The sequence below is a fragment of the Chenopodium quinoa genome, unplaced genomic scaffold (assembly GCF_001683475.1).
Source record: "Chenopodium quinoa cultivar QQ74 unplaced genomic scaffold, ASM168347v1, whole genome shotgun sequence".
In the NCBI taxonomy this organism is placed as follows: domain Eukaryota; kingdom Viridiplantae; phylum Streptophyta; class Magnoliopsida; order Caryophyllales; family Amaranthaceae; genus Chenopodium; species Chenopodium quinoa.
This window is the reverse complement of record NW_018743331.1, coordinates 8,698,676-8,710,852: the sequence shown is the minus strand read 5'-3', so window position 1 is coordinate 8,710,852 and position 12,177 is coordinate 8,698,676. Positions and strand designations below refer to the sequence as shown.

Here is a 12,177-nt window from a genome sequence, read left to right as displayed (position 1 = left end):
CGGCTGCAGGGGGCTGGCCTGGGCTGGTGATTGGGCTGGCTCCCTAGTGGCTGGCTGTTTTTTTTTATTATTATTATTTTTTTTTTGTTTTTTTGTTATTTTTTTTTATTTTTGACCAATCACAGACCACCACGTGTCGGGGGTAAAGGTCGGATTATTAAAAAATATCTCAAAGGTGGAATTATTAAAAACGAACGACCCAAAGGTGAGATTATTCTCATAAATTTTTCCTTTGAAAAAAGCATACTAAAGAAAAAAAAAAGGAATTGGAGCAGTGCTTGAGTATGACCCTAGTTATTTTTGTATGTATATGTCTTAAGTCTTTACCAATCATTTAATCCTATGACGATATCTTTTGTTTATTATGGCTCAACTTTTTTTTGACACATATTATGGCTCAACTTGAAATAACTATAGGACTTAATTTGCCAATGAGCCCGGCCCTAAGCTAGAAACAAGTCTCTAGCTAGAACATACGAAGTACAACATTAACACGGTGTGGTACATTAAACACAATCGTAGTGTTATGTTAAATGAAAAACTTGATTAATTGATTATGGTTATAAAAAAAATTAAAAAAAATTAAAAAAAAAAAAAAAACACTAGTTGTAGCTAATGAATATACACTATAGACTTATTGAGTCGTTCAAGAGAATTATCATAATAGTGAGATTACTAAACGTCTAAACTCAAAGAGAGAAGATTCATGTTTAGAGTTATTAAATTGAGAGATATTGAGGGTCTTGCATCATCATATATATGTTATAAATAATTTGTGAGCGCTTGATCTTAACGGTTACTGATCTTATATTCTTATCCATTTTAAATTGATACATATGTCATTTAATTAATATGTAATTCTTCAATTAAAAAAAACACTACAAAAATTGATGGTATTTATGGTAGAGATAAGTTTAATTATTTAACTCATATTCGGCTGAAGCTAGTAAAAAGGGTCTCGCCTTGTTACAAAAATTACAGTATCAATTTATACTGGACCAAAATTTGACCAAAAATCCACAAATATTCCTCCTTTAAAGTCCGACATTATATGAAATTTCTTTCTATTGGTAGAGACAATTACCATAACCTGAAAAAAAAAAGGGTTAGAATAAACATAATCTAAATATCCAAATGGAGAGGAAACTTGCTAAACCAAAACCTTATACAAGTAAAGTAAGACTTGTTAAACTTAAGAATAATTGGACAAATTGGCTTAGCCTTCTATTGATATTCACATCGGTATATATATAGTAAATTTCACGTTCAATTTGTGTCAAGTTTGGATAATTTTTTTGCTTTTCCTAAATAAAATAATCATCATAATAAATAAACATCAAGTCAAGTCGAGTTGCATTGGGCCGAGTCATTAGGAATGGCTTAGAAAACAAAATAATTTCGAATCGCATAATCAGATATAGTTCAGTTTTGCCAAGTGTAGTTATCTATGTTGAATAGTATTTAAAAATGTAGTATTGATGACACATATACATCAAACTCCAATAATTCACTAAAATTATTTTAATTACCAAAGATTTTCAAATCAAATCCACCTCAAAAAGGAAAGATAATCAATAATATATTGAAACATGATCAACAAAATATTTTATGAATAATTTAAATAACTCGTAAGTTAGTGTATAACATCTGTAGTTCATATCTTACTGTAGCGATTACTTTTTAACATCTTACAATAAAATAATTACGTATTTTAATTGTATGACTAAATCAAAGACTTTGGAAATTGAAATAAGAACTTACTAGGATTAGTGATGACAATGAGTCCAGAACCCCTGAAGTCACAATTCAATTGCTGGCAACCCTTAGCTCTATAATAAAGATTCATAGCAATGGAAGCATGATTTATTAGATTATCAGGAGAGAAACAAGGACACCCTTGATGAAGAACACTGCAATCCACTTGAGAGCAAGCATAGTTTATGTTTGCTAATAATGTTGCATCATCTGATGATGGCTTTGCAACACACCATGTTTCCTGTTTCAATAATTTAATGCACCAAAAATATTAGAGATAATTAATAATCCAAAAAATAAATAAAAATTGTGTTAACTATAAAAAAAAAAAATGGTATAATGTAAGGAATTTATTTACATATTTTTTTTACCTGTATATTTGCCATTGCAAACATTTGACCTAGTCAACAAGAATACATTAATGGTTGATTAGTTTAGATTTTCACAACATCTATAAAATATAGTCCATCAAAATTTATAGCAATTTGAAATCATAAACTGTTTAAAAAAATCTCCTATAACCCTGGAAATTTATAAAATGGATAACAATTTTCTGAAATTTTCTCCAAATTAAAAAAATAAATATTAGGAAAATTAACTTATTGAGCAATTCATAGCAAAAAGTTAACTTCGTATAATAATTTTCAACGTTTTTTTTGTGTGACCAGCCATATTGTGCGACAAATTGACACACGCTAAAACACTGAACGGGTAACCCCTAATCAACCGAGTATCTGACCACACCATATAGCTAGCAAGATATGAAAATATGTTTCATAAATCGAACTAAAAAGAGAAAAGAAAAAAAAAATTGCCTAGTATATGAAAAATGGAAAAAAAAAATGAAATATCTTTATAAATTTTTCATAAAAATAAATTTGGCCTCCATTTAAAAAAAAAAAATTTGCTGAAAACAATGATGGAAAAATGTACCTGAAACAGAGAACAGCAGAATGAGAAAGAGGAGAGAGAAAGTAAATTTTGCCATTGTTAAGAAAATAATGCAAATTTTCTATTTAATCAAATTTGAGGAAGAAATAAATTACATAAACAAAATGTCTATTTATACCAAAGTGCAAAAAACACAACCCCTCTTTTCTCTGAGTTATTTTTCTTCTCTCAGATTTTCTCTTGAAAATTATTACATACAAATGAAGGAAATGCTCAATTTATAGTTTTCTTAAAACAACCTAAGCCATTTAAAATTTAGCCTGCAATATTTATTACCATTAGTTATTTTTCCCTATATTTGGAAACACCTTTAATTTTCAATGGTAATGCATGGTTATTTAATAACCATTTATTTTTTTTCTTTATGTTTCTTAATTATCTGCCAACAATCTCCCACTTGAAGACTGATTTCAATCTGTCTTCACACCAAGGAGTAGAACCTCAACTAGTCTTCTGTCATTTTAAGACCAATTGATGTTGAGCACAATTTCAACTTGTCAATCGTCACTGTTTTCGTTAACATGTCTGCTGGATTCTTACTGCCAAGAATCTTTTTAAGAGTTAACACTTCATCTTCTAGAAGAGACCTGATAAAGTGATAACGAATACCGATGTGCTTTGTTCTTGAGTGAAACGCCGAATTCTTTGCTAAATGTATAGCACTCTGACTATCGCTATACAAAATATTATTCACTTGTTTGAACCCCAGCTCATCTAACAAACCTTGAAGCCATATCATCTCTTTACTAGCTTCGGTCACTGCCACATACTCAGCTTCTGTAGTGGATAAAGCAACAATCTTTTGTAGTTGGGACATCCAACTTACGGCTGTATTTCCAACTGTAAATACATAACCCGTTGTGCTCTTTCTATTATCGACTTCACCGCCAAAGTCTGCATCAACGTAACCTTGTATTTTCAATTCACCTTTACCAAAGTACAAACACTTATTAATTGTACCTCGTAAATACCTCAAAATCCATTTAACAGCTTCCCAATGGACTTTTCCTGGATTGGACATAAACCTGCTTATAACTCCCACTGCATGTCCAATATCTGGTCTTGTACAAACCATTGCATACATCAAACTTCCAATAGCCGAGGCATAAGGAACCTTGGCCATATATTCTTTATCTTCATCTGTCTGAGGGGACTGATCCTTTGATAGACGAAAATGACTCGCCAACGGTGTACTAACAGGCTTAGCATCACCCATATTAAATCTCTGAAGAACACGTTTGATGTACTCTGATTGTGATAACTGCAAAGTGCCTCTCTGCTTATCTCTTGTGATTTGCATTCCTAAAATCTTCTTTGCTGGACCCAAGTCCTTCATGTCAAATTCCTATGACAATTGATGCTTCAACTTTATAATATCATTCATATCAGAACCTGCTATTAACATATCATCAACATAAAGTAATAGGATGATATAACTGGATTGATATCTCTTGAAGTAGCAACAGTGGTCAGCGTTGCACTTCTGGAAATCTTCCTTGTGCATGAAGTTATCAAACTTTTTGTACCATTGTCTTGGGGCTTGTTTTAGCCCGTATAAACTTTTCTTAAGTTTGCATACCAACTGCTCTTTCCCACTTTTTATAAAACCTTCTGGCTGGTGCATGTATATTTCTTCATCAAGATCTCCATGAAGAAATGCAGTCTTCACATCTAACTGCTCGAGATAAAGATCTTCAATTGCAACAATACTCAACACTGTTCTAATGGTATTGAGTTTCACAACAGGAGCGAATATCTCATTATAATCAACTCCCTCTTTCTGTTGAAAACCTTTGACAACTAGTCGAGCCTTATACCTCTTGGAATCATCGTGCTTCTTTTTTGCTCGATATATCCATTTGTTATGAAGGGCCTTCTTACCTATGGGTAACTTAGTTAGTTCCCATGTCTGGTTTGAAATCAGGGATTGCATTTCATCTTTCATTGCAAGCCCCCACTTGCTAGCATCTCTGGTCTGGGATGCTTCATAATAATCTTCTGGTTCCCCATCATCAGTTAATAACAAATAATTCATATATTTTTTATTAGGCACATGTGGTCGAGTACTCCTTCTTAGTGTAGGAGTTGGACAAGAAGGTTGTTGTATGTCATTTGATTGAGATGTACTGCCCTGTACACTATGTTCTTCTTGTTGCGGAGTACTTATGATAGTGTACTCTTGCATCGTACTGTCTGGGACATAATCTTCATCAATGAATGTAGATTCTTTTTGATTTGTTTCATAACTCTCAATTTTATGCCTATCTTTGTACATGACTCTCTCATTGAAAATTACATCTCTTGAACGAATAATCTTTTTGCTTTCATCATCCCAAATGCGGTATCCGAACTCATCTTCGCCATAACCGATAAAAGTGCAAACTTTTGATTTAGGATCAAGCTTATTTCTGCCTTGATCACTAATGTGCACATAAGCTACACAACCAAATACCTTTAAGTGCGACAATTTGATCTCTTTGCCGCTCCATACCTCCTCTGGTAATTTGTACTCCAATAGGGTTGATGGTCCTCGATTGATCAAGTAAGCTGCTGTATTGACTGCTTCTGCCCAGAATTGTTTTGGTAGACCTGACTATATACGAATGCTTCTGGCTCTTTCTGTCAATGTTCGGTTCATCCGCTCAGCTATGCCATTATGCTGAGGCGTACCTGGCACAGTTCTTTCCATCTTAATACCATGCTCGTAGCAAAACTTCTTGAATTTGGTGTCCTCATATTCTCCGCCATTGTCGGACCTGAATCTTTTGATCTTCAGACCTGTTTCATTTTCAACCCTAGCTTTCCATATCCTGAAAACTTCAAACACTTCGGACTTGTATTTTAGAAAGTAAACCCATACTTTCCTAGAGTGATCATCAATAAAAGTCACAAAGTACTGTTTTCCACCTATAGACCGGGTGGTTGTTGGTCCCCACACATCAGAATGAACAAGCTCCAATTTTTCTTTCATTGGAGTTCTTCCATATGTCTGGAAGCTTACCCTCTTCTGTTTTCCAAGTATGCATTCTTCACACATGTCTAAATTCACAGATTTTAGACTAGGGAGTTTTCCAATTGAATGCATGATCTTCATTCCTTTCTCACTCATGTGACCAAGTCTTTGGTGCCATAACTTGGAATTTTCATTCTCTGTTGCAACTGCAATCGAATAACACGCTCCAGCTGTCAAATAGAGAGTACCATTCTTTTTACCATGAGCAACTATCATTGCTCCCTTTGAAATCTTCCAATTATCACCTTGAAAGATTATAGTGTAACCTTCACGAGCCAACTGCCCAACTGAGATCAAGTTCTTTCTTAGGTCGGGAACATGTTTGACATCCTTCAGCTCCCAAGCTGACCCATTTAACTTAATTTTGACATTACCTTGACCAACAATATCACAAGGTTGGTCATCACCAAGGTATACATGTCCAAGGTTTCTATGGTCATACTTCTCAAAAAAGTTTTTATTAGAAGTAGCATGGAACGATGCTCCAGAGTCTAATACCCAAGACTCTTCTTTGCTCTCCAATGAGCATATCAACGCATCATTACCTTCTTCGGTAGAAGTGACATTTGCCTCTACCTTCACTTCTTTGCCTTTTAGTGTTCCCTTGCACTGATTTTTATAGTGCCTAATCTTTCCACAATTCCAACACTCCACAGTCTTTGAGTTTTGGAAATTATTTGGATTCCTGGATTTTGACCTCCTATCTCTGGATTGTCCTCGATAGTTTGATCTTTCGCGTTCATTCCTTCTGATTAAATTTCTTCCTCTTGACTCTGTATGCAATACTGAAGAGGATGAAGATTCACCTGATTCTCTTCGTCGAATCTCCTCACTAAGAACCAGATCACGAACGTCATCAAACTTCAACTTGTTATTTCCCGATGAGCTACTCACAGCTGTGACTGTAGCATTCCAATTATCTGGCAGGGAAGATAAAAGTATTAACGCTAATACTTCATCATCAAATTTGATTTCAACAGAACTCAATTGGGTTGTGACAGAATTGAGTTCATAAAGGTGTTGAGCTACCGATCCACCTTCCGACATCCTCAAACTAAACAACCGCCTCATCAAATGAACTTTATTGGAGGCTGATGGCTTCTCATACATATTAGAGAGAGCTTTCATGAGACCTGCCGTTGTGGTTTCCTTTGCAATGTTAAACGCCACATTGCGTGATAACGTCAATCGAATAACTCCGAGTGCTTGTCTATCTAAAAGCTTCCATTCTGCTTCTTGCATGCCATCTGGCTTTTTCTCTTCCAGAGGTTGATAGAGTTTTTTCTGGTATAAATAATCTTCAATCTGCATTTTCCAAAATCCGAAATCTTTACCATCGAATTTTTCAAGTTTAACTTCTCCTTTGTCTGCAGCCATTTCTCCCACTCAAATTTGACCTTTTCTTTTAGGATCGTTTTTATTTTTATCGTAATGTGGACTAATTGTCAACCAAGCTCTTGATACCAATTGTCAAGAAAATAATGCAAATTTTCTATTTAATCAAATTTGAGGGAGAAATAAATTACATAAACAAAATGTCTATTTATACCAAAGTGCAGAAACACAACCCCTCTTTTCTCTGAGTTATTTTTCTTCTCTCAGATTTTCTCTTGAAAATTATTACATACAAATGAAGGAAATGCTCAATTTATAGTTTTCCTAAAACAACCTAAACCATTTAAAATTTAGCCTGCAATATTTATTACCATTAGTTATTTTTTCCTATATTTGGAAACACCTTTAATTTTCAATGGTAATGCATGGTTATTTAATAACCATTTTTTTTTTTTATGTTTCTTAATTATCTGCCAACAGCCATTTCTTTCTTTCTTTCTTTGTATACCCTACAAAGCTATTAGTAGCAGTAATATAGATTAGTAGGTTCGTTTTTGTGGGAGAATTTAGATGATAAGATATGAGATGTGAGGGGTTGAGAAGGAGAAGGCGGGTTTTATACAAAGAGAGCGTAAATGAAAGTTAGTTAACGGCTATATTAAGCTATTTGATTCAATGAGTGTGCCGTTATTTGCCTATTAACGACTTTTTAGGTGGATTATATAATTACACTTTGTTTACCACTTACGAATTACGAGTAATTCGTAAGTCTCGTTTTATCACGCCATCTAGATGTATGGAAAGCTACAACTTTATTTTAATCTGGGTGGCTAATGCGCGATGCATATAGCTAGTCATTTTTGGAGAACTTTTTTAATTTAGTCTTTTGTCATAATTTTAGGGGCTGTTTGGTTGAAGTTGTTGAAATAGATTGGAATGGATTCTTTTATTTGTTTGGTTGGACTATTTAAGTATGAAATCTCATACTTGAGGAATTCTAAGTCCACCCTATTACATTGGAATCTCATACCCCCATCCCCTCTAAGGATTCATAAATCTATACTATTACTCAAGTATGAGAATCCATTCCATGATTAATTCAAACAGCTTTAGATTGGTATGGGATATAGAATCCATACCACCCAAGTATGAGAATCCATATCAATCCATTCCAACTTATTGAACCAAACGACCCCTTAGTTGTTGGTAGGATTGATGTGGGTGATTATATAAACAAATATTTGTAAGAGTATAAATGTATTCACACTATTTTTAATTTTTTTTTTAAAAAAGGCGATTAATATTAATAAGAGTAGATAATTAATTAAATATTTTAGAGGGCAAATTTATCCAAACACTATTTATAAGTGTTAATTCAAACTTTTTGAAAAGGTATGAATTTTGACATTTTGTCATATGTAATCTGACTAATCTCACATGAGTCGAATATATTTGTTTTAATATAAGGAAACATCTACTCTCCCTCTCATATTTTAAACTAGACTAGATAAAATGTTCAACACGAATTCTCTAAAAAGACGAGTGTACGTTAATTTTTTTTTTGGTGTTTAGAGAGCCACAAGGGCAGGGGTGAGAATCGATCCCAAGATCTCTTGGAATCGGGAGGGAAGCTCTAACTACTTAAGCTATCCCTCATCATAGAAGTATTTAAAGTTACCCTATATACTACAAAAAAATATTATTTTTTTAAGGGAAATTCTACATTATAACCCTTTAGTTTTGCGTTTTCTACGCAATGCCCCATCTTTTTGAAAGTTACACATTGTAACCCTCAAGTTTAATTAGTAACCATACGGTGACCTTGCCATTATCCTGTCATTAATAAATTTCGTTAGGTTGTTTTCATCATCGTTAATGGGGCCCACTCTCCACTAATTAATTTTTTTTGTCAATTTGCGAGGAAGAAAATATTTCGTCATAGGTTTTGGGGGACATTTCAACCCTTTAGAATCCAAATGGAGCTCAGATTTGACTAAAAAATAACGTAAACGCCTCGTTTTGCGTATTAAGAAATGTTTCAAACGCAAATTGAACATTTTTTAATACGCAAAACGAGGCATTTACGTTGTTTTTTTTTTTTGCAAAATCTGAGCTCAATTTGGGCCCATAAGGGCCAAAACGGGCCCTAAAACTTTTAAGATACATTTTCAATCAAGTAAATCGATAAAAACATATTAATTAGTATAGAGTGAGCTCCACTAACGTTGATTAAAACAACATAACGGAATTTGTTAACAGCGAGAAAACGGCAAGGTCACCGTGTGGTTACTAATTATACTTGAGGGTTACAACGTGTAACTTTCAAAAAGATGGGGCACAGCGTAAAAAACGCAAAACTAGAGGGTTATAATGTAGAATTTTCCTTTTTCTAATAATAAATTTTATGTTACAAAAAATTTATAATGTATTAGATTACTCATATTAGCATTTGTAGTTTGTAATCATGAATCTATAAGAAATTACACATTAAAATAAAATTTAAACCAACGACAAATTAAACATTACCCTTTAAGTAATTAAAGTTACCATAAAATTAAAATAGTTAAGTTACCTTCAAACTAGCCGTTTTACAATAAAATAACGTAAACTCGTTTTAGACAACACTTATTAAATGTCCAATTACTCATGTCCGGCTCACTATGAGTAATACAATATCTCCTCTAAACAAAAACAATTGAAATGGATTATAAGGGTATTAGTAATGCTTTTCTATGGAGCACTAATATGTCTCATCACTACCTAAACAAGTCAATGGACTAAAATTTGGCAATATCGATGCGGTCATGCTCCTTGCTAGTTTCCAAATCATGTTAAGATTTGTTGAATAATTTTCAATATTCACACTAGGTTTAGTTTTCAACGGCAAACTATAGATCTTATTTGTTGGATCGCAAACTTATGAAAGGATGTGCTCTAAACTATGATAACTTAAATAAGAAGGTAAAGGCATTGGGAATACAAAAATGAAAGGAAGGAAAGTAGTACTTGAGATTCTCTAAGCACATTTAAGTTGTAAGGATGCATGACATTCTTCTTTGTTTCATTCTATATTTACTCCACCCGTCCCATAATATAGTTTCCATTTTCCTATTATGAAAATCCAAAATTTTGTTCCTATTTCTATTTTTGAATAGTATGTGAAGACTATTATACCCTCACTTTTTTAACTTTATACACTGTACATCCTAAATTACCCTTGAATTTTGCACATGCCTTGTACTTTTTTCCACTTTCTCTCTCTAATCTATAATTGTACATTTTACTTTTATTAATGTACTTCATCCACTTTCTCTTCCTATTTCTTAAATACCGTGAAAAAACACAAATTGGAACTATATTATGGGACGGAGGGAGTATATGATTTCTTTAGCTGTTTAACTTATGCAAGATAATTGTAGGTGTGTCAAAAACTGATCCAATCTCGCTAGATTTAACCTAATATAAAAATAACCTGATTTAGAATTTAACTTTAATAGACACAATGATGTAACATGTTTCAAACTTGAACTAGACTCGATTAAACCCGATCCAACGACTCGAATTATTAAGGGCGGTTCACTAGCATTTCGATAAAAATCTAAGTAGATTGGGGTCAGTGTTAGACTGTTATGGCCATGTTTGTTAGGTTAGTGTCAAATTAAAGTGTGTTGTTTACAGGCCAAGATTTTATAAAGATTATTTTACCTTTTATAGTATAAATGGAGCCAACTCTTTAAGTCATGAGGACCGGGAAGGACACACCTTTGGTGAGTTATCGTGTCCACAGCTAGAGGTGTCGATTAAGATGATCGGATCGGGTTTGATGAGGTCGGGTTGGGTCAGATTAATTTTTAAATTTGAGTCACACTAAATTATTGTGTCTACGCGATTTTAAATCTAAATCGGATAATTTTTGGATCGATTTCAGATCGAATCGGTCAGTGGTGGTCTTGACATCTCTACCCACAATAAACGTAATGTTAGTATCAAATTAACAACACCACTTTATATATATATATATATATATATATATATATATATATATATATATATATATATATATATATATATATATATATATATATATATATATAAGTGAAAGGGAGGGTGGTTTTCAAAAAAAAAAAAAAAAAAAAAACATATTTGCCTCCAATTTTTTTTACAAATACTACTCCCTTTGTGCTTTAACAAGTGTTACACTTACTAAATGCGGTCGTGTTTTAATAAGTATTACACTTTCTTTATTTTTTGGCAAAAGGCTATATTTTAATATTTTATCCCTCTCCTCTCATGGTCGCCACCTAAACCCACTACTACTTTTTTTTATATTTATTTCCTCTCACATTCGTTACTTTTCAATAAATTATTAACCCCACTATCTTTCTTTTACAATTTTTTAATACTCAAATTACCCCACTTACCTCTTATTTTATTTAAGTTAATTAAATGGCCTAAAACTATCCGGTCAAAGACTCAAAATGTAACACTTATTAAAAACACAGAGGGAGTACTAATTATAAACTAAAATTTTTATAAATTGGTTTTCCTAAAATAACTTTAATACAGAGTACATTTTGTTAAAATGGGTTTCCCCAACAATACATGTAAGTGTCCTACATTGAGAAAACTAAGCTAGAGAGAGTTAAACATTTTATAAGGATAAGGGGTTACTCCTCCTATTGTCAAATGATTTTGGGATGGAACCTCTTAGACTTGTGAAATGGACTGCTATTAAACTCTTGGTTGTGGGTGCGGCTCAACCCCGTATTTAACATGATATCAGAGCTAAACCCATATTTTGGGTCTTTTAATGGCTGTAATGCAATGTATTGTGGGTCAATTTTAGTGAGTTCATGTGATGAGGGAGTGGAAAAATGTGCTCTAGCCCCACGAAACATCACATGTGACAAAATTAAAGGACCTTATATGTGAGGGTTAGTGTTGAAGTAGGCTTCTGAAACAACACATATAAGTGTCTCAGATTGAGAAAACAAGATAGAGTTAAACACTTTATAAGGCTAAGGGGCTACTCCTCCTATTGTCATATGGTTTTAAGATGGAATCTCTTTAGACTTGTGAAGTAGACTTTCTCTCACATGGTTGTATGTGCGGCCCAAGCCCGT

The 12,177-nt window shown here is 33.2% G+C and overlaps 1 protein-coding gene across 1 annotated transcript; it reads right to left on the bottom strand.

Moving 5' to 3' along the window:
• Positions 1-907: 907 nt before the first annotated feature.
• On the bottom strand, positions 908-2,743 carry LOC110737605 (glucan endo-1,3-beta-glucosidase-like). Its single transcript, XM_021917940.1, has 4 exons — positions 2,689-2,743; positions 2,127-2,155; positions 1,762-2,023; positions 908-1,090 (listed from the first exon to the last, which is right to left on the bottom strand). Exons 1-4 carry the CDS (start codon positions 2,741-2,743, stop codon positions 1,065-1,067), a joined length of 372 nt encoding a protein of 123 aa, XP_021773632.1. The 3' UTR covers positions 908-1,064.
• Between the last annotated feature and the right edge of the window lie 9,434 nt (positions 2,744-12,177).